Source organism: Montipora capricornis, chromosome 1, assembly GCF_036669925.1.
Source record: "Montipora capricornis isolate CH-2021 chromosome 1, ASM3666992v2, whole genome shotgun sequence".
NCBI lineage: Eukaryota > Metazoa > Cnidaria > Anthozoa > Scleractinia > Acroporidae > Montipora > Montipora capricornis.
Genome location: NC_090883.1, coordinates 37,203,413 through 37,226,829, shown reverse-complemented (window position 1 = coordinate 37,226,829; position 23,417 = coordinate 37,203,413). Strand labels below are relative to the sequence as shown.

At 38.3% G+C, this 23,417-nt stretch overlaps 2 protein-coding genes across 3 annotated transcripts; one reads left to right on the top strand and one right to left on the bottom strand.

Annotated features, from left to right (window-relative positions):
• The first annotated feature begins 583 nt into the window (after positions 1-583).
• Positions 584-11,929, top strand: LOC138041495 (ankyrin repeat-containing protein kinase A-like). Of its 2 annotated transcripts, none has more exons than XM_068887250.1 (11): positions 584-718; positions 2,976-3,938; positions 4,404-4,484; positions 4,692-4,770; positions 5,479-5,525; positions 5,605-5,713; positions 6,605-6,690; positions 7,353-7,463; positions 9,482-9,525; positions 9,840-9,934; positions 11,553-11,929. In XM_068887250.1, exons 2-11 carry the CDS (start codon positions 3,039-3,041, stop codon positions 11,618-11,620), a joined length of 1,620 nt encoding a protein of 539 aa, XP_068743351.1. In that variant the 5' UTR covers positions 584-718; positions 2,976-3,038; the 3' UTR covers positions 11,621-11,929. The 2 variants fall into 2 exon arrangements, with proteins under 2 accessions (XP_068743351.1, XP_068743346.1); XM_068887245.1 differs by lacking the exon at positions 584-718 and adding an exon at positions 1,035-1,915.
• Positions 11,930-16,949: 5,020 nt separating this feature from the next.
• On the bottom strand, positions 16,950-21,220 carry LOC138041473 (NACHT, LRR and PYD domains-containing protein 12-like). Its single transcript, XM_068887228.1, has one exon. The coding sequence runs from the start codon at positions 21,164-21,166 to the stop codon at positions 18,233-18,235; it is 2,934 nt and encodes a 977-aa protein (XP_068743329.1). The 5' UTR covers positions 21,167-21,220; the 3' UTR covers positions 16,950-18,232.
• Between the last annotated feature and the right edge of the window lie 2,197 nt (positions 21,221-23,417).

Here is a 23,417-nt window from a genome sequence, read left to right as displayed (position 1 = left end):
TTGTTTGTTTTTCAAGAGACCATCGCTTATGCTGTTTTTGTGTTGTCAGTTAATGACGGTACAAACACAAACCGTGCAATTGGCAGTTTGTACCCGAAGAAAACGGTCTAAATAAATATATGAAAGAATCACTCACTAATATTGTCGTTCTTCGTTTTAGTGTTGCAATGCGTGCTGAAATGTGACACCATGCAATCCCCACGAAGAGAAGTGTACTTATCGCTTGCATCGGATCCTGGCAACCATTTTCCTTGACAACGAGTTTTTTTCCCGCGCATTTTCCCTGCTCTTTCACACCCGGCAGCAGCTGCGTCGATTCTAAGAAGATCGGGGCTGGGTCCCGATTCCGCCTCTGGAAAATCCACTTTTTAAATGTGGTAATTAGTATTCCGCACATGAAGTTGCGTTGGTCTTTCCAATTCGTTGGGTTAACAAATATTCTGAGCATGCAACTTCTCCACTGACATCACAAAGCTCGGCTGGGTGTACAACGGACTTAACTGATTAGTGTAATGTGAAGTGCTAAGTATCTACCCCATATGAAACATGTGAGCGTTAGCCCTACTGATGGAAATGGACCCACACAAGGACAGAGAAAGACTCTGACTAGGGTGTGAATTGAACCGGCGACCTTCGGGTTGGATCACCGCTACTCTACCGACTGAGCTACAAGGTCAGACGGGAGCAGGCCGTGGGAACTGAAGATGTTAAAGTCACGGTAATGAACATGTACAAGTACAAGGAAAGATCACGTTTTTGCAAACGTTGGCCGTGTAGCACTTATATTTGAACAGACTTAACTGATTAGAGTGTAATGTGAAGTGTCAAGTATCTACCCCATATGAACCGTGTGAGCATTAGCCCTACTGGGCCCATTTCCATCAGTTCACTTTACACTCTAATCAGTTAAGTGGGTTTACAACGGGTTTACTATGGTACTGCAAGTCATTAGCCCATTTCGCAAGGTTTGGGTTCAGAAGAATGGGGAGGGACAGGGCGCGGGAAGGGTACGGGAGGCGGGAGAGAAAAGAAAAACGTTACTCGGTTGTCATTTATTAATGCGTTAGAATACTTTCAAAAACAAGAACCCAAAATGATATTTGACTTGCATTAGCGTCTTCTGAGCAATCAAGCAAACATGAATTCGCGTTTGGGCTGAAAAAGAGGCTTACTTCTGGTGAAATTGTAAAGCCTTTTACAGTGGTTACGTCTTAGGTCATGAAATGTCAAGCGGCTGTTGCTTAACTGGCGCGCAACTGCTGCAAGACGAGCAAAGCGACAAAGGAAACACCTAAGAATGACGTAGCTAAATGACCAAGATGTTTTTTGAGTCTCCTAATTTGAAGACGGGAATGCAAGGTACGGATAGAGGGAGGTTTTGACCACCCTGTCCCCCACAACACAAGAGGGTTCACAAACAATTTTTGGGTCGGCAAACTGAAGTCAGCTGTTGTGATATAACAGTCATGCGCAAGGTTAAGCGGCTGATTCGAATAACAATATGGCGAAGGGCTGGATGGTGAAGAATTGAATTGTTTACTGGTGTAATCTTCTTGTAATGTGTGGGCCTCGTTTGGTCGGTGCGTTCTTTTTTGAGTTATCCAGTAGAAAATTGGAAAGCGGAGAAGGGCTATATTTCTTTTAAATTGCATTTCAAGTGGTGGGACATGAGGGACTAAATGTTAAGTCGACTCTGCCCTCTCCAAATTATGTATATTTTCGTAGAAGTTTGCGTCCAAATGAGTCGATTTTCTGTTGTCATTTGATTTCTATCCGCACCTGGTTTTAAAGTTTGGTGTCGCGCAGTTCTTGCTTTCCTTAGAGCTGTTGGGTCAGCAGTCGTTAGAAATACACGGAAAAAAGAATGTCATCTTTGTTTTCTATCGGTGAAGACGACTTGGATTTCGACGATGAGGTGTGTTGTTAAGCTAAGTGTTTTTTTTGTGAATCATTTATTGTCTTTGAGGGTGCTATGCAAGGTTTGCTGCGTTTGTAGTAGGTTACCAACCTAATGATAAGAGAAATCTCAACTCTAAGGACACTTTATCGATTCTTTCGAGCATCAAAAGTCTGAGCTACGTATACATTTGTGATGAAAATTATGCAGTAAGGTCCTTTGGCAGTGACCTGACCTGCATTATTGCTAGTTTGCAACCAACGTGTAGAGAAACTGGTTATATTGGTGAAACATACGACATTGTATAGGTGGCTTGCACATTATGTAATCTTCACCATGTTGGATGATACAGTCAATAGTCCAAATAACATAGTAATCCTATCCCCTCTTGTACTTACAAATAATAAATTCCTCAACACCCCTGAATGCATGTTATATCCTGGAGATTCTCTCATGTGCTATGGCAACAAAATTAATTTTTGACAGCACCTGTGTTCCTAGCTTTCTGAGTAAATCTCTTGCATGATGCTTTGTAATGTTCCCTGAGAGTAGACAGGTCACATCACATGCACACATATCACACAACCAGGCACTGAGGAAAAATTATGCTCATGGGAAGCGTCTCACCACTCTATACATCACATACATACATACTTAATAGACTACTCTCCATAGGGGCTTTTCAGGGCCATTGAAACACAATTAACGAAACAATGAACAGAACAACAACTGTTAAGAATCCCAACTGGCCAGAGGCAAACCAGTTGGCTATTTACAAGTGCAGCTGGGAAGTTGAACCAGGGACTACCGCAAATTCAATGAGTGGTCAGAGTGGGTCTTGAACTCGAAATCTCGAGATCTCAAGGCAAGCACCCAAACCACTGGGCCACACTGCCTCCACCGTATTTCCTAGGTTAGGTGTAGGGAGGTTTATTATTATACTGTAACACTGACTATCTTACAGAAATCAAGGGTAATACTAGTGACACCTTACTGGCATAGCTCTCCAGGCTGGATTTGTTGAACAGTGCTGTTTTTAACCTCTTTGTAAACATTTTTCTGTTGTTGGATTCTGTAGGATTGCCTACTGGCGGCATGTGGATTTGGAAGTGCCAATAATTGTACCAGTAATAATTCAAGAATGAACCCAAACCTATCAATCACTGAAACATCACTTTTGAGGTCAAAGGAAATTGATAAACCTGGCAGTCATTGTGTAAGAAGAGCATTTGACACTATTAGCAACATAAACACAAGGGACAGAGCTTGTGATAGAAAGAGAACCTTTGTAGAGAACCTTCATACAAGCTCCTCCGTAACATGGCCAAAGAACAATGCATTTTCTCCAGCCAATGGATTAAATGGGCCTGTAACTAAAAGATTAGCAACTGAGAATGACTGCAATTTGTTGCCAAAATCAGCAGTTTCTGGAAAGGAAGTAACTCTACTGCACTTATCTTCTATGCCAGCAGTCACAAGTGCTGATAACTCATCCCTTGTAAAGAGCTCTGTGAATTCACAGACTTTAGTGTTACCTGCTTGTAATTTAAAAACTTCAAAACTGGATGTTCCTTTGAGACCTATTCAATCAAATTCCCCATATACACCAAATTGCTTGTCAAAGAAAGAAAATTCTGGATTATGCAGGCTTTCTACTAAAGATTGTCAGAACTTGAACAGCACAGATATAAAGATGTCTACAACAGTGCATCCACAAAAACCATCTTTGATAGGTTCTCCAGCAATCAATAATAATCGTCATGCTGTTAACTGCACAAGAGCCACAGGTAGCACAAATACCCTTCAAAGACACAGTGACTACAATGGCAGGTTGAACATTAATGGTACAAGAGGAAGCAAAGCTCCTGAATCTCCTCCATGCACAGGGTTAAAGAAAATCAATGCAGCTCCCACCACATCTCTGGAATTTCAAAGTGTTACACCAGTTAGAAAAAAAAATACCCTTGCAAACACTCCTTCCAGCAGTAAAACACCAAAAATGAGGAAGTTTCCTGGTCCTGCTGGGGTATTACCCAAACTGGTGCGTAAAATATAGTGTTTATTATATGATTTACATAAGAGTGTTTTGTCCAAAAAGGTAAAAGCATAAGATATTTGCACCATAATCACTGGTAACTTACTGCTTACAAATGTAGGTCTCACTCACAAAAGTATTGAACAGAATACCTGCTGACCTATGAGCTCAGTAGGAAGAGCATCAGTTAAACCATGGACTGCATCTCTTTTCAAAAATTCTGTGAGACAATAAGGATCCTCTCGATTTGCAAGGAGTACAATTCTGAGATCTGTCGATAGTAGTCTGTGTGATTTTGATTCCAGTGAGTAATTGGCCAGCTTGGTGTGATATTTGTTTCTCTGAAAAGATTATGGTGTATGATGCCACCTAAGTATAAACAACGTTAAGCCAATGGAAGTTTGCTAAATGCTTGATTTACATATTCAGATAACTATTGATTGACTTTGTCTCATTAAAATAATTTTACAGAGCCCTGGACAAAATCTTAATGATCCATATTTTGCATCTCCACTGCCATCTGCAAAAAAACCATCTCCTGTTCAGAGAAAGGTAAGTTGCTCAAAGATCCCAAAAGTTATTCATAGTTTATCAAAATGATTTTTTCTCAGGCTAAACTAGATGTAGGTACATTTAAAATAGTAAATCTGTCTTATTGCAAAGGCTGTACAGTGTGCCCATTTTTTGCTAGACTAGGTATAGTGTACTGTAACCAACGTCACTTGTGTGATCAACAAAGTTACATTATTTCTATTGTAGGTTTCCCAGTCAAGCTCCTCTGAAGATGAAGATTTTTGCCGAGACCCTTGGAATTGCATGTATCAAGACTTTATTAAAAGTAAGCATTGTAGGCATAAGCCGCATTGAGTCTGAATTTCTGCTCTATTTTGAAAACCAACTGTGCAAAGACTATAATGTAGTTGTGTATGGCACTAATTCAAGGTCTCTCTGTAGATTTTTTGCCTTTTATTAAAATATAACCCACAGTAAGAAATTATCTCTGAGCAGCAACAGTCAATTCACTGATTGTCAGTTTGCAAACAATCTGTAGTGATTTTCGGCAACCGCACCCGTGGCTCAATTGGTTGAGCACCGGGCTGCCATGCGGGAGGTCGTGAGTTCAACTCCGTCTGGACCAACACTCAGGGTCTTAAAATAACTAAGGAGAAAGTGCTGTCTTTGTAATAACATCCGCAAATGTTTAGACTTTCAAGTCTTCTCGGATAAGGACTACATGTACATAAACTGTAGGCCCCTTCTCACAAATATCTTTCATGTTCATAAGTTCCTTGTGGGACGTTAAAGAACCCACACACTGTTCGAGAAGAGGCGATGAAGTTCCTCCTGGTATTGTGGCTGTCCTTCATTAGTGTATGGGTGGGTGGGTATAGCAGGTCCACATCAGCTGAATACATGTACAGCTGCCAATGCAAACAAACAAACAAACAAACAAACAAACCTCTGTGAATGATGTATACTGCAGTTGGTTTATATATGCATTTGTACAAAAATACAGCAAGTTTGTGAACCATCATTGTTTTTGCAGACATACCCAACCAAATGAGATATACCATATTCAGAGTCTATACTGAGGTATGTGTCATTTGCAGCCCTAATTGAAATCTCTCAGCCTTCCATTAGATACAAACTGAGGGTATTCTCTTCTCTTCAGGCAATTCATCAGCAACTAAAGAATGGTAAAGTTCCGTGTCTATGTGCTGTTGTGAAAGCGTTTTCCCTGACAGAAGCAGATGCCAGTGTGTTGCTCAAAGATCCCACAGGTAATTGTATTTACTCCAAGGGTAAAAGTAAGGGCCTCTTCATACGAGCTTGGTTGACCTGGCTTACTCTGTCTCCGAGACTTCATCTCTTTACTAAAACCTTTGTAAAAATGTCTCTGTGTTCACACAAGGGCTGGCCTGCTTGCTGAGACCGTTGTTTCTGAGGCCAAGATGTAGATTACACTCAGTTTACAGACTGTACGTTGAGAGAAAAGTCCCATATAACCACTTCAACCTGGTTACGTCTCTGGATGAAAATTGCACAAATGCATTAATTTTTCATGATATAGCATCTTATTTTCAATTCCCTTTTATTCCATAATTAGTGCAGAATAATTTCTTTTGATTCTTTACATCAGACAAAAGGTGTTTCTTTAACCAATAAAATGAAAAATAATAATAATTTAATAGTCTCCACTCTTGTTCATTAAATTTCACTTCTGAATGGGTTCATCACCACTTTTTATCTCAGTAATCAGGCTGAAATTTTATTTAATAAATTAATGAAACCATACTCATCCTGGTAAATGAACCAACCCATCATTGTGAGAAGAGGCCCAGTTAGTAAGTTTTTTTAGTAAGAAAATACTCAAAACATGTTTTAAAAAGTGACATTAAAGGAGGCCACTAGTTGGTAGGATGCAGCAGAGTTGAATTTGGATCCATGAAAAACAAACATTATTAATCCAACCAGTAGTGATGAGGGTGTAACTGGAACCCATGGTATCTGCATGGAAAACCAGTTAGTTGGAAAACTACTTTACCTGTTTTCACCAGTTTGTGAAAAAGCCTCAAATTAGACACTCAAGCGTCTACATGTACAACTGTTTTCCTATTTTTGATAATCATCATAATGGGTTGAACATAGACCTGCTCTAAATGAATTTTCAGGTGAAATTCATGGAACTCTTCATCGCAAAGTGTTAGAAAGCTACCAAACAGAGCTGGCACCTGGTGCAGGGCTGATACTAAAACAAGTGAGTGACGTGTTTATAGAGCATTTTCACTCACATGACCAGCAGCCATGTTGGATTACTGAAACAAAGGAATAGATAATAACAATTCGCAATTGTGTGCTTGCGTTGTTGTTTAAAAAACTTCAATTTGGTGACTTCACGTAAATTGGCTTTTAATTATGCAATATTTTCTCTCTTGAGGAGGGCAGACTTAAATAATGAGCCAAGTATGTCATCAGGAGTTACTAATTGTCAATATAAAAGTTCTTGATTAAAATAATGAATCAATTTTAATCAGAAAACGGATGCCTCTTCTTTTAAAAGAATTATTACATGTATATATTCATTTGTTGATGCCTTGAATTCTCTCTGCATTTTCATACATCTGTAATATTAATCATGGTAAATCAATTATTCGTATTGATAATTGTGGATGGTAAGAGGGCAATAACATTGTCCTCTTCACTGTATAAAAGTAGATTTTATTTTGTCATTGGTCTGTAAGTGACCACAGTTGCCATCAAAATGTGCTAAGAGCAAGGTGTTAACTTTGTTGCATACAATACGTAACCTTAAGTATAAGCTTTTGCTGTCCATGACAGATACTATAATAATTTTTTTAGCATGGAATCCATTGTTGGTGTGATGATATGTGTTAATTTTTACCTCAATGCAATTCACAGGTGTCTGTGTTTAGTCCTGCCCCACGAAGGCATTATCTGAATATCACTCCTGGCAATATACTACAGATCTACCCCCCTGACCCTCAGAACATAACCAGTAGCCAAGCTTTGGTGAGAATTGCTCCTCCTAAGTATCAGTTACTAAGTAACTGCACTTTTGTCGCTTATGCAGTACAGTGCATTTAAACATGTTAATAACCAAGCACCAGGTGAAGGTGGCTGGATGTTGATCTTACCGGTATTCTTAAAGTGCTACTATGATCAAAAGATCATCAGATTTTGAAAGCATGTTTGCTTAACACCTGACTGGCAAAATTTTGAGCTTTGAATTTTATCCAAAGGCTGTTTATTTTGTGTATATGGTTTGGATTTCACAGTCAGTCATTACTCACATTCAAAACTGACCGATTGGACCTCAGAGGGTTGGATCTAGGGGAAGTGACGTCATCTCACTAGCTTAAAATTTGAGCTCGTAAACGCAACTTATTACAATAATGTGCAAAACACGAGTTTAAAAATCTGAAAGCCTGAAACGCCTGTGCTGGATATTAATTCAGCCGCATACACACGTATTGCATTCTTAAACCATTGAGTATTTGACGTCATTTTCTCCTCGACCCAGCTCTCTCAAGATTTTAAAGTTAGTAATGGTGGACCATTAATAAATAACAAAATGCCAGTTAAAATGAACAGGTGTCTTTAAAATCAGAACTTAAAACTTGGGTCACTTAGTGTTTAGTTAACATACAATAGTCATGTAGTTTTGAAATCCAAAAGAAAAAGAGGAATTGTTTTTTTGGTCATAGTACTGTTACAGTAGCACTTTAAGTGTGAACTTTTATTATAAAATGAAGTTGACGTTCCTGAAAGATCCAGCCATCTGGCATGGCAGTGCTTGAAGTTAAAAAAAATTCAGGTTTTCCCTGTTTCAAAATCCGGGAAACCAAATCCGTGATAACTTGCCATATCTCATTGAATATCCCATAGTTCTTAGTGTGCACCTTTTTTTTTTCACAGAAGTCTGGGTTTTAGTTTTGGCACTTTCAAAATGGATCAATCTCTATTGCCTATTGGTATATTCCTAACTGACAATGTTCTGTAATTTCTACAGATATTCAAAATATGGGAAAATGTTAAGCTGTGACCAACCAAGAATTATTATTCACATCACACTACTAACGGACATTGACAATAGAAAGCTGACAAGTCAGTTGGGTGGTGCATTTTCTACTTTTGGCTGGGTTGTCCGTTATTTTTGTTCTTGGGTAACCGGGCTTTGTATTGTACCAAAAACTGGTTGGCCAGTAAACTTTTTGGTCATCTCGGACGACTGGATTAGAATATTAGAATGTACATAAAGTAGGCATTTCTGCGGCGTTGCTAAAACGAGGGTAAGGGTAAGACCAAGGGTCACGGTAAGGGTAAGGATACGAATACAGAAAGTATCCTAAAAATGCATAATAGCTAACCTTAAACTTTTGTTTAGGCTTAATTAGGCCTAAGGTTAGCTTTTATGCATGTTCAGGATACTTTCTGTATTCGTATCCTTACCCTTACTGTGACCCTTGGTCTTACCCTTACCTTCGTTTTAGCAATGCCATCATTTCTGTGCAGGATGTGTCCATCCTGCATTCAGTCAGAGACAAGCACAGCCATGTATTCTGTCCACCTTACTTGGAACCAGTCATTCAGTAAGCCTGTGTTCTTAAACACCTGATGGTCGGCATGGCAAGAAGCTCAATTAATTATGGTCTTTCATGATTGGTTCACAATTTTTCAGAGAATGGAATATATGTATGCTCCAAAAGTTTTCCATGTAACTCTACGAATAATTTACCACTGATTGCAGTTCACATGGTGCTCTGATCGTTCTTTCCCTGGGAAGATATTGTAAGTTACTGCTAGTGATCTAGTACTGGAGCATTATTATCTGTAGCATATCAACTACATACTGTATAAATTGGGAAACAACTTGTATGCACTTGGATGATCCTCTCCTGCTAATCATTGTGTTCCGTCTTGTTTGAAGGTAACTAAGTGCACCTTATAACCGAAAAACTGTGGCACATGTAATTAAGTTTTCATTTTTTGCTTTAGTTTGTTATGTGTAAGTCATCTCTCTGTTCTAGGCATCCCAGTGTACCCAGGCAGAGGAAAACAAAAAAGAACTGAGGTAGAGGAGATTTTTTATGAACCATTATCATTCACCAGACTAAAATTTACCTCCTAAAAAATGGTATAATTCAGGTGTCATTGTCGTCATTATCATCATCATTATCGTCATCAACACAACTCCCCCTGACCTAACCCTAATCCCCCCTTGTTTTCCTCCTTGACAGCCTAAAATACCAGTACGATTACAATGTGGAATGCATTTAAACAAAGTGATTTTTTAATTCACTTAGCTCTTAGAAGTGTATTGGTCAGATTCTTCTATCAATTTTCTTCCTTTTTTAATTATGAGTGCTCTTACTATTTATGTGGCAGAGTCTTTGACACTGAGTCTGTTTGCAGAACAGTGGATTGCAGTGAACGACAAAACGACACATCTAGTGTTGAAGAGGGGTCATGGCTTCAGGAAGGTCAATAAATATAAATTAATTCTCATTTTAGGGCTCGGGGAAATATTGGAAACATATTTAATTAATTAACAAAAGTACCTCTTGCCATCATTGGTTGATTTTACATCTACTATTGTATTTTTAACAATGTTATTTTAGTTGTAAAAGAGTTCTAATTTCATGGAGTATTCCCTTAAGTTATTGATTTATTAACAGAATTCATTAACTTGTGGACTTTTAAGTTCACAAATTCCTGTCATGCAACAATTTCGTTTTTCACTGCATTGATCACATTTGCTGTGACAGCTAGCAGGCTGACAACAACAGAAACTACAGCTGTAAAAGGGGATCTAAATCAGCCAATCAGATTGCTTTATATGTGACCCATCAACCACTGTCTTCTTTTACAGTGACTGACTGCAATGAAAAACAACAGTGTTGGAATAAGAAGTCTTGTTGTGTTCATGACTGGGGCAGTAGTTGTTTAAGAGAAACTCTAGAAATCTATCATGAACATGAGTACCCTCCCAATGAAATTTTAACATTGGCCAAAAATTGGCTGACTTTTTCAAGCTCGTTATGCAGAAATCCTTGATATCATCTTGAATTAGCAGGAATATGTGATGAGTGGGCTTGAGCTATGTTGTGTTTAACTTGGTTCTAACCTGAACATAGTAAAACTGTGGTAACATTGCAACCAAAGGTTGTCTTGCTGGGAAAGGTAAAGAACTGTTTGAAAGAGTAATTTTAAAATGAACGCAAAGAGCATGCAGAGCTTTTTTCCCACTAAAAGTAGTGTGCAATGTGTTGCGGTAGCTCTCTTAGTCATGTAGCACTTTTCCTCAAAGACTATTCCATGACAACATAAAGATTTGCCTGCAGAGTGGAGTGTAACCCTTTCATCCTTCAGGTGTTCCCAATTGACTAGCAAAATCTTCATGTTAGTGTGGTGCTCTTCCGAGGCAAGGGGTTAAAGGGCACAAAGTTTTTTAGGGGTTCTGTAGCATGAAGTGACTAGGAGTATTTCTACTCCCCCCTGGATGGGATGCTAGTCCATCGCAGAGCTAACCCCAGCATTAAATTCGCTGGTACCCATTTATACACCTGGGTGGAGAGAGGCACCGTGAGAGTAAAGTGTCTTGCCCAAAAACACAACACAACGTCCCCAGCCAGGGCCTGAACCCTGGACCACTCGATCCGGAGTCGAGCATACTAACCATGAGGCCACTTAGCCCCTCATACTCCTTTTTTCTGTCTGATGCCACTCGTCAGTGTAGGGCAGTAGGCCATTGTTGAGTTGATGTCTGCCTCCTCTTCAAAGCGAGTTTAAGTGTGAAGTTTTTCTTATGAAAATTAGTTTTCATTTATATGTAAAGTGAACTTATTACCATCACAAAAACTTTGCACTTAGACTCGGTTTGAAGAAGAAGCAGACATGAACTCGGAAATGGCCTATTCAGGAATCAAAGAGTTAATTAATCCTTTGTGTGCAAAGTATTTGTCCAGGGAATAAACCTTTTACACCTTTAAAAAGGATGGACTGGAATCTTCTTCCCAGATAGCTTACTTTTGCTTTCAAATTTTGCAGCATGTGCAATACTGTAACATTGTGCATCTTTTTCTTTGCCATGACTTTCAGACTGTTTTGCAGACATTTTGGATGATTTAGACGATGAAGACTTACTTGACGATGCTCTTCTGGTATGAAAGAGCAAAAAGATTGGAATGTCATGGGTCTTTTTTCATATTTACATTTATTGGAAATAGTGAAAAGCTGCTGGTGGAAGATGAAACATTTAAAGGATTCTGGTTTAGAAAAAAATAATGCCTTCTGTTAGTATCAAATGATTACTTTTGCTCATGAAAGTTTGTGGTTTTTTCATTTCCAGCTGGGTACTTGATGGTGATTACTATATTAGTGTAATTTTCAATTGATTATCGAATTCTTATGCTATTGGGATTCGGACTCTTTACAGGACTATGTAACAAAAGAATAAAAAAGTTAAAAAAAAGAAATGTCTTATTTGTGAAAGCCACATAATAGACCATCGAATTCTCACGGCTGGACTGGATCTAGCATGAAATGGAGGCTAATGTAGGCAAATCTTTTCAAATGCAAATTAACTTGCCCGCATTAGCCTCCATTTCATGCTAGATCCAGTCCAACCGTTAGAATACAAAACTGGCCTAAAGGGACGTTGTCATGACATCTGTATTAAAGGTTGTCTAGTCAAAATTCAATGTCATATTTGAATACCTTGCATTTATTCAAATAGTTTATATACCATTTTTTCACCATTTCAAGTGACTAGAACATAACGATTAACCAGAATATTATGATTTGTATTGACTTAATTCAGTTAAAAACGCAAAAACTTGAAAAAGTTTATTTGACATTTTGAAGTTTGCACACTATTCCCGGTCTTGGTCGTTTGTCGCCAAGAAAGGAATAATTGGTCAGCGCATCTAAATAGTTGTTTAACGGAATCAGTTTTTGTCATTATTTTTCAGCTTCCATAAACCATGAAGCTGCCTTTGTATTTTGTTTGTGTTACTAAAAGTAGCTTGACAGTGTCCATTTAAGTGCTAAGCAATTAGTTTGGCTTTATGAAAATAATACTGGAAACTCCTGTATCAGTATATTTTGTCCTTTTATAATCGGTTTGAACTTTCTGTGTACCTGTGATTGAAAATATGTTCTTCACAGTTGCTTATTTACTTCTGCTGACTGACTCCTCTTTTACTTGGCTGGAAAAGCTCCTGGCACAGTTATTTCAGCGGATGCTTCAGGGTCTTATAATTAGAAGTCCTTCAAAATAGTTTCACAGCTGAACTCTGTTTTTCTATAATAATTTTTTTTTGTAAGAACGTCAAGGCTGAGATTAACCATAATTTTAAGAACGTATACATACTGATTTAGTTACCATCCTGACTTCAAACTTTCAATTTCGTAGGCTAAACAAACATCGAAATGAAACGACTGGGTGTTTTAAGGGTTTAAGTTATTTCAAACTAAAACAAAAACTTTGCAATTAATATGCTCCACTGCTTTAGTGAAGGCGGCTTTATCAGTTATATCGTTACGACAGAGGTTTAAGCCGTTTAGTTTGCAATTACTGTGCTTTAGTGCAGCTGCCAAATGCTTGGCTCCTTTATCAGTTAACTGGTTCTCTAAGAGGTTTAAACTGTTTAGTTTGCAATTACTGTCCTTTAGTGCAGCTGCTAAATCCTCGGCTGCTTTATCAGTTAACTTGTTATTCCTGAGATTTAAGCTCTTTAGTTTGTAATTACTGTCCTTTAGTGCACTGATAAATGCTCGGCTCCTTCATCCGTTGACTCGTTATGCCAGAGATTTAAGCTGTTTAGTTTGCATCCAGTATTGAGTCCAAGAAACTTTTGCACTTCTTTTGCACCCAATGAACAAGATCATTCCCGAACAAATTCATATTCAAAACTCCCGAAGCATTTTCTAAGAAATGCGAGACAGCAGCAAAGTCAACAGGCTCGAGTGAACAGAGGCTATCAAAAATCTATCGCGTTAAAGACAATTTTCTCAATTTTGTTTTGTAACACTGCCTGCTGTTTTTCATCAATCTCGTACAAACACCTACATAAGTTCAGTGCTAGCAGTTGGTCTTTTCTAGTTGGCCAACAGGTCAGTGTTTAAGACGCGATAATCCATGTCAAGAGTGGAGTCCTGTGATTTCACTTGTTGATTCTTCTGTAACTCAACTACAATTTCTTCTAGCCAGTGTGATTGAGGGTGGGGGGGTGGTGGGGGGATTTGTGTGGGCGACTGGTAATTGGTTTTGACATGAAGAACAATCATAAAGTCATGAAAATCTGGGCTACATTGCAGAATCCGGCTGGAAAGGAAGCTGAATATCAAAAAACACGAAAACCTTCCCTCTGTAAAGTCACAACCTCACTTGCATGCAGAGAGGTATTGTTAGGGGAAGGGGTAGCAACTAGGGCTAAAGTTGGGCCGAAAGAAAAGGCTGATTGGGACTCAGTTCTCGTCTCCAGCGCGGTGTTAGTCTGTATTCGGGTTAAAATGGCAAAGGCAATAAATTAGTTAAGGTGGAGTTTCTTTCCGGCTTTTAGAAATTTAAAATGAACAATTTTCGTGAGAGTAGGACTCCAAACACAGGGCAGTGGTCACCAAGAATGGGGAGCGTAGCATGACGTGACAAAGTGTGGCAATTGATGCACAGACAATACTTCATCTCAAAGTTTTAATTAAACCACAACTATTTTAACAAATGTTACCAAGAATCCTCAGGGTAGAACTATTACTTGCAAACAATTTCAATCATGCATTATTACAAATCTTTTTGGTTACATATTGATAACAGAGTTTTACAAAGTAATTACAAAGTAAAAGTTGAAATATCATTTACAAACTATTCAACTATTTTGTTGTCTCCTTGTTTGCTTCTTTCTTAATATTAACATTATTATAGGTTGAGAACTGGTAGTGTAATGAGTTAATTTTCTTTTCTTTAAGCTGCTGTAAACATTGTAAGTGATGTTATTTAAACAAAATTAATTAATTAATTTAAAAAAAATCATTTTTTGTTTTTGTTTTGTGGTTACTTGCCACGCGTGACTGACACCGAACACATTTCAATTTCTAACGCATGCTTAATACGAAATGTCGATGCGGCTGGCAGAGTCTTCTTCCCTCTCCCCGACTTATCTAGGAAGATCTAAAGAGACTATGCTCGCAGGGTAATTGGAAACAAAGTTCTTCTTGATTGGTTCATTTGGATACGTAGATGACGGAAAATTTCCGGAAAGTAGTTGAGTATCAATTCAGCATTATTTCTTTTCCACCAAAGCCAGTATTTACAAGAGAAATATGCTTGGTGGCGCCTTTGAAACACAGTCTACAATGGACTTTCAAAAAGTACAACTAAAGCACAGAACTAAAGAAATTATCAGTAAAAATTCAAGTTACTAAGCATTGAAAGTGAATCCTGACCTCTATTAGCTCCAGACGCCATCTTGGATCAATGACTACAACTACCACAACTCTCGTGACGTCATCGTGCAAGTGAGCTATTATTAATGATAACATGATCATTGCTGGTTTTGCAGTCATTTCGTGACCAAATCATGAGAACATTCAAGTAAAAAGGCCCATTTTCATCATCATCATCATCATTATACTTTTATTCATTGGTGAGTAGGCCTTTCGCATGACCGTGTCACGTGACCTTGTCAATTATAAAAAAATGGTCATGGTACAAAACACATGCCAAAAATGGAAAGAGCATGATTGAGGGCATTGACGTCAAAGTGTGTGATTTTAGAGCGGTTTGAAACTAATTGAAAATTGTAAAAGAATTGAGTGCTGGAGGCAAAGTTTTTCCATATAAATCTCACTTAAGCATTAAAATCAATGTAAAATCTCTCGCCTAAATGTCAGTGGCCTCAAAAATTGACATTCTCACTAATTTCTTCACGCTCCTTCCATTTCTGGCGTCTGGCATCTTTTTTGTACCATAACCATTTTTTTGGGATTCAGGCCCCATCCAAACAAATCCAGATATTTTTGAATCCACAATTTTTTTCTTTCCGGATATGCCTTCTGTTCACACATATCTGGTGAATTTGCTGGCAAATCTAGAAGTTTTTGAATACACTCTCCAGAATGGATATTTTTAAATCTGCTGTGAATCCAACTGTGTGGACGCTAAATTTATCCGGAATTTTTTCATTCGGATGATGTAACAAGACCGAGCCCAGTTCATTTCTCAAGATCACTGTCGCCTTGAGGACTCCTGAGTCCCGATAGGCGTGGACAGGCAAATTTGATTTGAATTCGCTTCGTGTGGATGGGAATATTTTTTAATCCAGAGAATAAAAGTTGCAGATTCAAAAATATCCGGATAAGTGAGGACAGGGTTCACACAAGGTCACCGTTCTCACGTGACACGATCATGCAAAGCGCCTATTACCCCTTCAACGTATGGAATGATAAACGAGTTTTAAACTAAAACTTGCCACTCTCCCATTGCCACTGCCCAAATCCACCATCGTCGATCCTTGGCTTTTAGAGGTTTTTGCCAGTTTTGTAATATTAGCAACTTGTCTGTCTGTCGCTGGCACATAAGGAAGGCAAATTTTTCTCAGAGCTTGCGTGACAAACGGTACACTGACAAGAACAATTTCCAAGTGCTGTGGCTCCTGAGATTCCAACAACTACTTTGCCAAATTTGCATGATTTCTTGGGGGTCTTGTTGTCTTCTTGGAGCTCCAAACCAAGATGGCTTTCGGAGTCCGTTCCTCTAAAGAACACAGGACTGTTCGATTTGCACAATTAAGGGCAAAAAAACATAGCCAGAGCGTAACATAAAGGACTCCAAAGTATCGAAAAGAAACACGAGAAAGGAACATTTTTGCTCTTTTGTGGAAAGTTCCCATTCTATTTAAGCCGCGATAACCTCAAGAGTGAAGTCCTGCAATTTCGCTTGTTGATTCTTCTGTAACTCAACTGCAATGGTGAGCCTGTGCCTTCTTCTAACTCATGTAAGGGTGGGGAAGGGAGGGGGAAGGGATTTGTATTCGCGAATGATTTTTGCGTGAAAAACATAAAGTCATAAAAATCCGGAGTAGATTGCAGAATCCGGCCGAAAACAAAACCGAAGATTAAAAAAAACCATGAAATTCCTGCGTTTTACGCTGTAACGTCACAACTTTGCCTAACGTGGGTGGGGTAATAGTGTTACATCACAGCCTCACTTGCATGATGAGAAGTATTGTTGAGGGAGGAGGTGAGCCGGTGTAAACCGGAGCTGATGTTGTTGAAAGTTCACGCTCCTTCGCGTTATTGGGCTGTATTCAAGTTAATCATCGGGTGAAAATAGCAAAAGCAATAAATTACTAAAGGTGGAGTTTCTTTCCGGTTTTTAGAATTTTTAAATGAACAAAAAGTTTCAGGGGAGTAGGACTCAAAACACAGGGCAGTGATCACCAAGAATGGGGAGCGTAGCATGACAGGACAAAGTCAATTCATGCAAACACACAAAACTTCATCTCAAAAGTTTAATTAAACCAGAACTACTTTTACAAACAATTTCAAACATGCATTATGAGAAATCTTCCGTTACATATTGATGATAGAGTATTACAATGCAATTAAAAAGTCAAAGTTGAAATATTATTTACAAACTGTTAAAATATTTTGTTGTCTACCCCGAAGGGCCTTTTTTTTTTTTTCTACTATTTTTTACTACCTCTAACACTACCTTGTGGTGTGGTTACTACCATTAAAATTTTTCATTAACTAAAAAATGTGAAAGTTGTGAAAGTTAGGATCCAAATTTCACCTCAACGTTTCTGATTGCTTCATTTCATTCAAGAATTAGACCTCTTAGGGGCGATTTACACGGTACGACTTTGTCGCATGCGACAACGGCTTACGACAGGCCCACGACATGATTTACGATTGTTGTGTACGCCAGAAAAAATGTCGTAGCATTTTAAAACATGTTTTAAAACGCTGCGACAATCGTAAGTCATGTCGTAGGCCTGTCGTGAGCTAGTCGCATGCGACAAAATCGTATCGTGTAAATCGGCCCTTAGAAAACAAGACATTTTCTTTATCTTTTTTGTGATTGGTTAATTGAACAACAAAACTTCTTTTTGATTGGTTCATTTGGATCCGTAGATGACATCAGCAAAGTAGTTGAATATCAACTCAGCATTTTTTTGTTTTCCACCAAAGCCAATATTTACAAGAAAAATATACTCGATTGGCGCCTTTGAAACACGATCCTGTGCTCTCAGTTTACAATGGACTTAAAAGAAGTACAACTAAAAGAATGGAACTAAAGAAATTATCAGTACAAATTCAAGTCACTTAAGCATTGAATAATCAAAGGTTCATTGGGAAGAAGTGCAAGGAGCTGAGCTTTGAAATGTTTTACACAGAGACCATGGACACTTCAAAAAAGTTGTTTGGTTTACGAAATAGTTGGACATTTTTTCTTTGCGAAGCTATTTTTGGTAAGCTGGATTTTAAATGAAATCGCTTGTATGTCACAGTGTAATAAACTAAATTTACTGTCAAATTTGTTTGACTTTGTTGCTCTTGTATTGTTCATTCATCTGTTATGTTTGAACCTATAATAATTTTGTTATTTAAAAAGGCTTTCACGAATCCATGGTCCCTTTATATTCAAAGGGTTGAAATATTTAAACCTTCAGTTTTTCTCGTACTGATTTAGTAACCGTCCTAACTTCAAACTTTCAATTTCGTAAGCTAAAAAACGTCGAAATGAAACGACTGCGTGTTTTTAGGGTTAAGTTTATTCAAACTAAAACTTCGCAATTAATATGCTCCACTGATTTACAGAAGGCGGCTTTATTAGTAATATTGTTATTCCTGAGGTCTAAGCTGTTTAGTTTGCAATTACTGTGCTTTAGTGCTGCTGATAAATGCTCGGCTCCTTCATCAGTTAACTCGTTACGCACGAGGTTTAAGCTGTTTAGTTTGCAATTACTGTGCTTTAGTGCTGCTGATAAATGCTCGGCTGCTTTATCAGTTAACTTGTTACCTGCGAGGTTTAAGCTGTTTAGTTTGCATCCAGTATTGACAAGAAACTTTTGCACTTCTTTTGCACCCAATGAACCAAGATCATTCACCGCCAAATCCATACTCAAAACTCCCGAAGCATTTCCTAAGAAATGCGAGACAGCAGCAAAGTCAACAGGCGCGAGTGAACACCAACTAAAATCTACGGCGTTAAAGCCAATTTGCTTAATTTTGTTTTGTAACACTGCCTGCTGTTTTTCATCATCAATCTCGTACAAACAATTACATAAGTTCAGTGCTAGCTGTTTGTCTTCATAAGCTGGCCAAGAGGTCAGCGTTTGTTTCTTCTCAGTCGATATAGGAAGCAGTTTGATAAAAATGTCGCTGTTTGAGCTCTTTGTTTCTGGATCAGGCTCGAGTAATCCAGCCACAAACTGCAGCACCATATGCCATGCACCATCGTTAATGTGTTTTGACACAAAGTTCTTTAGTTTTCTTTCACTCAAGGACTCCACAACATTTTTTGCAGCGAAGAATTCTTGCAGTGTCAAATGTGTAAAGCAATATTGGGCTTTCGGCGGCTCATTAAAACGGGATTTGGCGTCTGGCAATCTGTGAAGAAGTCCACAATCTTCCAAACCACTGACTTCGCTTGACTCAAACAGCAATCTTCCTTGTTTTACTCCCTCAAAAGCAATTTCTCCCAGTCTCTTGAAAATTTCTTTGTGATCATTTGGGAGCTTGTTAAACGGCAAGTACATGTAATCTTTGAGATTACCTTGAGCGTTGCTTGGCCGATTGTGTTTAAAAAAGAAAATCTTTACAACCATCGTGTAAATATCAGTCATTCTTGTCGGCAGGGTGTGTGCTGTATCAGTGAGACTGAAAATTTCCATAAGACAAGAACAAATAAGAAAACAGTTCACTGGGATGTAACACAATGAAAACAGGTTCATGTTCGACTTAATGTGTCCCCAAATTTTGTCCTTTGCGTCGCGAACTCCTTGAGTAAACTTTTCGACATAGTCTTCAACCTTTTCGGACGTAAATCCAAGGATTTCGACTGTTCTATCAAAGTTCACATCTTCAACACAGGTCACTGCCGTTGGTCTTGTTGTTGTGACTATGTTTAGACCACGAAGAAGTTGTCCTCCCGCTAGTTTGTTAAACAAAGCGGAAACAGGCATCTTCTCCTCCAAGCCATTTTTGTAACATGTGTGGTCTTTTCCAGCGATATCCTCTTTCGCAGAATATTCATCGACTCCGTCAAAAATAAAAAGCACTTGGCTTGGGCTTTTAATTACAAAATTCCACATAGAATCATACAACCGCTCAACTGTTTCTGCTTTAGCCAACAGTTCACGGAGACTAAGCAATGGATTGCTTGTAAAGCGCCTGAATTTCAGGAGGAACACAACAACAATGTGTTTTTTGTCATCTTGATCTCCATTAAAGGCTTCACCAGATGCCCACATTCGAAGGATTTTCGTGCTTAGCAATGTCTTTCCTATGCCAGGACGTCCAACAACAAGGACATTCTTGTGTTGTTTGTCAATGAGATCGTCTGGCGTGGCGTACAGACAGTCCTTAGAATTGGGCGGGTATTGTTTGAGCTGCTCGCTTCTATTTTTCGCGAAGACATGAAAAGCTCTGCCTGCTTGGATTGCCACATTGACATAAATTTGATCAGTTTTTAGATCATTGGGTTTTGGGCCTTCGCCTGCCTTCCTTCGAAAAGGTTGCTTCAAGTCATGAAGTTGCTCCGTGGAATTTAAGCAATCATGCTTCATTTTTTTAATGGCTTCTGTCAGTTCAAGTTGCTCTCGAGCGAGTTCTTCCGCTTCGCCCGTATTAAGTAATGAAGGAGCATTCTGGACACTGACGGCTTCCTGCACTGCAGGTTGACAACCCCTTTCTACCTCAGTTAACGGTATTTCTTCTTGAGGTGTTTTTTCCTGTTGTTGAACCGAGTTCGATCTCAAATGATCAGCATAAAACTGTCGATTGTCCATAAAGGTTCTTCCTTTCTTAGCTCGTGATAAAATCCAGACAATCTCTACGAAAGCAAAAGCTGCGAAAATGCCGTTAACCACTGCCACAACATTGGTCCAGGAATTCTTTTTCCTTGCTCTCTGATTGATACATTCGTAAACTGTTGATTGTGTCTGGTTCGTAAATAGCTCCCCCAAATCATTGCCTCTCTCAACAGAACAGGTAAAATCTGCGGGAAAGTGCTCGGGATAGATCAAGTCGGTCTTTAGGAAAACAATGAAAATTATCCCAAGAGCAAATTTTGCGGCCAGTTGAGATAAATATGCGAAGAAAAGGCAGCGCCTTCGAATTCGTCTTGGATTGCTCAACCTCCGTTCCGCATCTCTGAGAGCGCCCTTGAGTCTATTAACTGTAGACTTGATGCACACGGAGTAAACAAGGGACACCAAAGAAACCGAGAAGAAATTAACAATGACGAAGGCGTAGAGAGGAATGCCGAGTTTGTTGAATTGCTTTTGGTACTGGTCGAAGCACTTTCCTTTGATGAAATCCTTCTCGCTGGTGGTTTTCACATCGCAGCCGACATCGGATCTTGATTCGTTGATCTCCATGTCTAAAAATATCGCACTCACTATGCCATCAAGTACAATCCAAGAGAAAACTGCTATATAACTGAGTATGCTAACAGTTTCAGGAATAAACAAGTCTTTGAAATTCATTTTGACTCGTGTTTGATCCTAGTCGATTTGCTTCTGGGCTGGGTGTGGCGAAAGCAGTGGAGTTGGCGTCTTTATAAGGCCAAGATTGACAGCAAATTGAACGTTTGAATTAATCTTTCCAAATAAGGCATGGCTTGAACACGCAATCACGCACTAACCTCACTCCGCGAGCTAAAAACAAAACTAGTTGCCAAGGCTTCAGATCTAAAAAGAATTTTGGAACAAATCAGTAGTGAATCATTTTGAAAGTTTAAGCAACTGATGAAATAGTTTTGACAAAATGTACTGTTCTCTTGTTCTAGTTTTTCTGTTTTCACCAAAATGTAAGCTCCCTTCACTCCGACTCTTGCAAAGGTCAAATTCTTAGAAAGAGCGAGAAAACAAAATTATACAATTTATCTCTTTGCCGACCGGTCCTTACTGAAAAAGGTTTTTTTCTTTTTTAAAAAGCAACTTGCGTTACTCATAATCATCGACTGATTTACCGCCTTTGACGCTTTTAAACTATTCATCATATATAGTTATTTCTTCCGAGATCTCTTCAGTCTTTTTGCCCCCAGGCCGAATACCAAAACATGTTGTTCTACTCTGAAAACATCTCTGTGTAAAAAATTCAGCAAAGTATAAAGACAAATTATTTTGCAATAACTAAAGTGATCTGAATCATCTAATTGTCGGTCTATCAATGCGAAGCCGGGTTATGAAGTCCTTTCAATCATAGCCGGGCGGTGTTGTGCAACTAGCTGATGCATCATGCATACACCTGGGCAAGTTAATTTGTGTGGTGCTAATTATGGGCCGCAGGTACCACGATACTAAAAGCTTTTGAAATAGTTCAGACAAATTAAAGCTGGTTCAAGTGTCGGTTGCGAGATAGCACAGACAGTTAACAATTGATTCAGCTTAGGCAAAAACGGTTGGTCTACTGGTACCGTATTTTAACAGTATCGAGGTTTTTTACACACATTTTACTGAAAGTATTTTCAGGTTAAAAACTGTGGTCATGATTGTTGTAAATAAAATAAATAAAATGTAGGTTTAATTAATCTTCTCTAAACACTGTGTAATTGACATCCGTGACAAAAGATGGCTCTACAAATTGATTTTTCCAGAATTTCATCTTGTTTTCATTAAGTTAGTAATTGTTTTTCTTCGATTGACGATGAGTTGCTACTGAAATGGCATATTTAAGCAAATTATGTGTGTTATTCCATGGATCCATTTAAACAATTCTTTAATGAGAGTTCACAGCCACGGAGTGCTAGCCTTTTACAGGATATGAATATTTTACTGTTTTTGTCAGTAATTTTGATGGATTATCATAATTAACTTGAGAGGTTTATTGTCATTTCTTTAGCCTCCGGCAGAACGCTATGATCACACGATCATCCCGATGAAGTAAAAGTCATAAATAAACATAGCGCATTCTATCTACCGATCACAAAGAGCTTTTAATACAATGATGTGTTGGGGAAGTATTTGGCTGTCATGACTTGTTTTTGTTTTAGATAAAGCAGGAGGAGTTTGACAGGTGCCCTAGCTCAGATCCAAACAACTAATTCACTCAACGGGGCGGCAAAAGCTTGAGATGAGGAAAACAATACATTCAATGAAGTCAATGAAAGGAACTATGCATTCCTTGCTTCATATTTAAGTAAAACTTTATTTAATATTTAGACATGCTTATCTCTATCAACTATTAATTACGCTCTTTTTTTTATGAGAACGTCTAATTTTGTTGCTGAGGGTGAACGTTCTTCTATATTTTTTCGATGTGAGGATGAAAACGTTCTTAAAATTTGCATCAGACTTTGTTTTACCTGATGACTTTGATGGTGTTGAAGTTACATATGTTTGAAACGATTATAAATAAAAAACTGCTCGTTGTTACAAACTGAGATTAGTATCATGCAATAAGAAAACCATTGTTATGTTATACAAAATACACTCTTAAGTATTTGCGTTAATTTACATTTATTTACATTTTAAAAAGCAAATGAGCAAAATAAAAGCGTTCTTAGTCGCGACTCTCATCCTGCGGAATGTTTTTACACCGTTCTTAAAATTTTTGTTAATCTCAGCCTCAACGTCGTTATGAAAAAAGGTTCTTACAAAATAAAAAGAGTGTTTTTCGAAAAGCTGATTCCCACAAGGTCGAACGAATTGTTACAATAAAATGATCAAATCTAATAACTGAAACTATTTACTATTAGTTAAAATTTCGCCAGCTAATAATTTCATTTACTATATG

Excerpts from the sequence above, each read along its gene's own strand:
- LOC138041473 (XM_068887228.1), bottom strand. The coding sequence starts at position 21,166 with ATGAATTTCAAAGACTTGTTTATTCCTGAAACTGTTAGCATACTCAGT.
- LOC138041495 (XM_068887245.1), top strand. The coding sequence starts at position 1,865 with ATGTCATCTTTGTTTTCTATCGGTGAAGACGACTTGGATTTCGACGAT. Across the intron at positions 6,691-7,352 it reads CAGGGCTGATACTAAAACAA|GTGTCTGTGTTTAGTCCTGC; the intron begins GTGAGTGACGTG and ends TGCAATTCACAG. Across the intron at positions 7,464-9,481 it reads TAACCAGTAGCCAAGCTTTG|GCATCCCAGTGTACCCAGGC; the intron begins GTGAGAATTGCT and ends TCTCTGTTCTAG.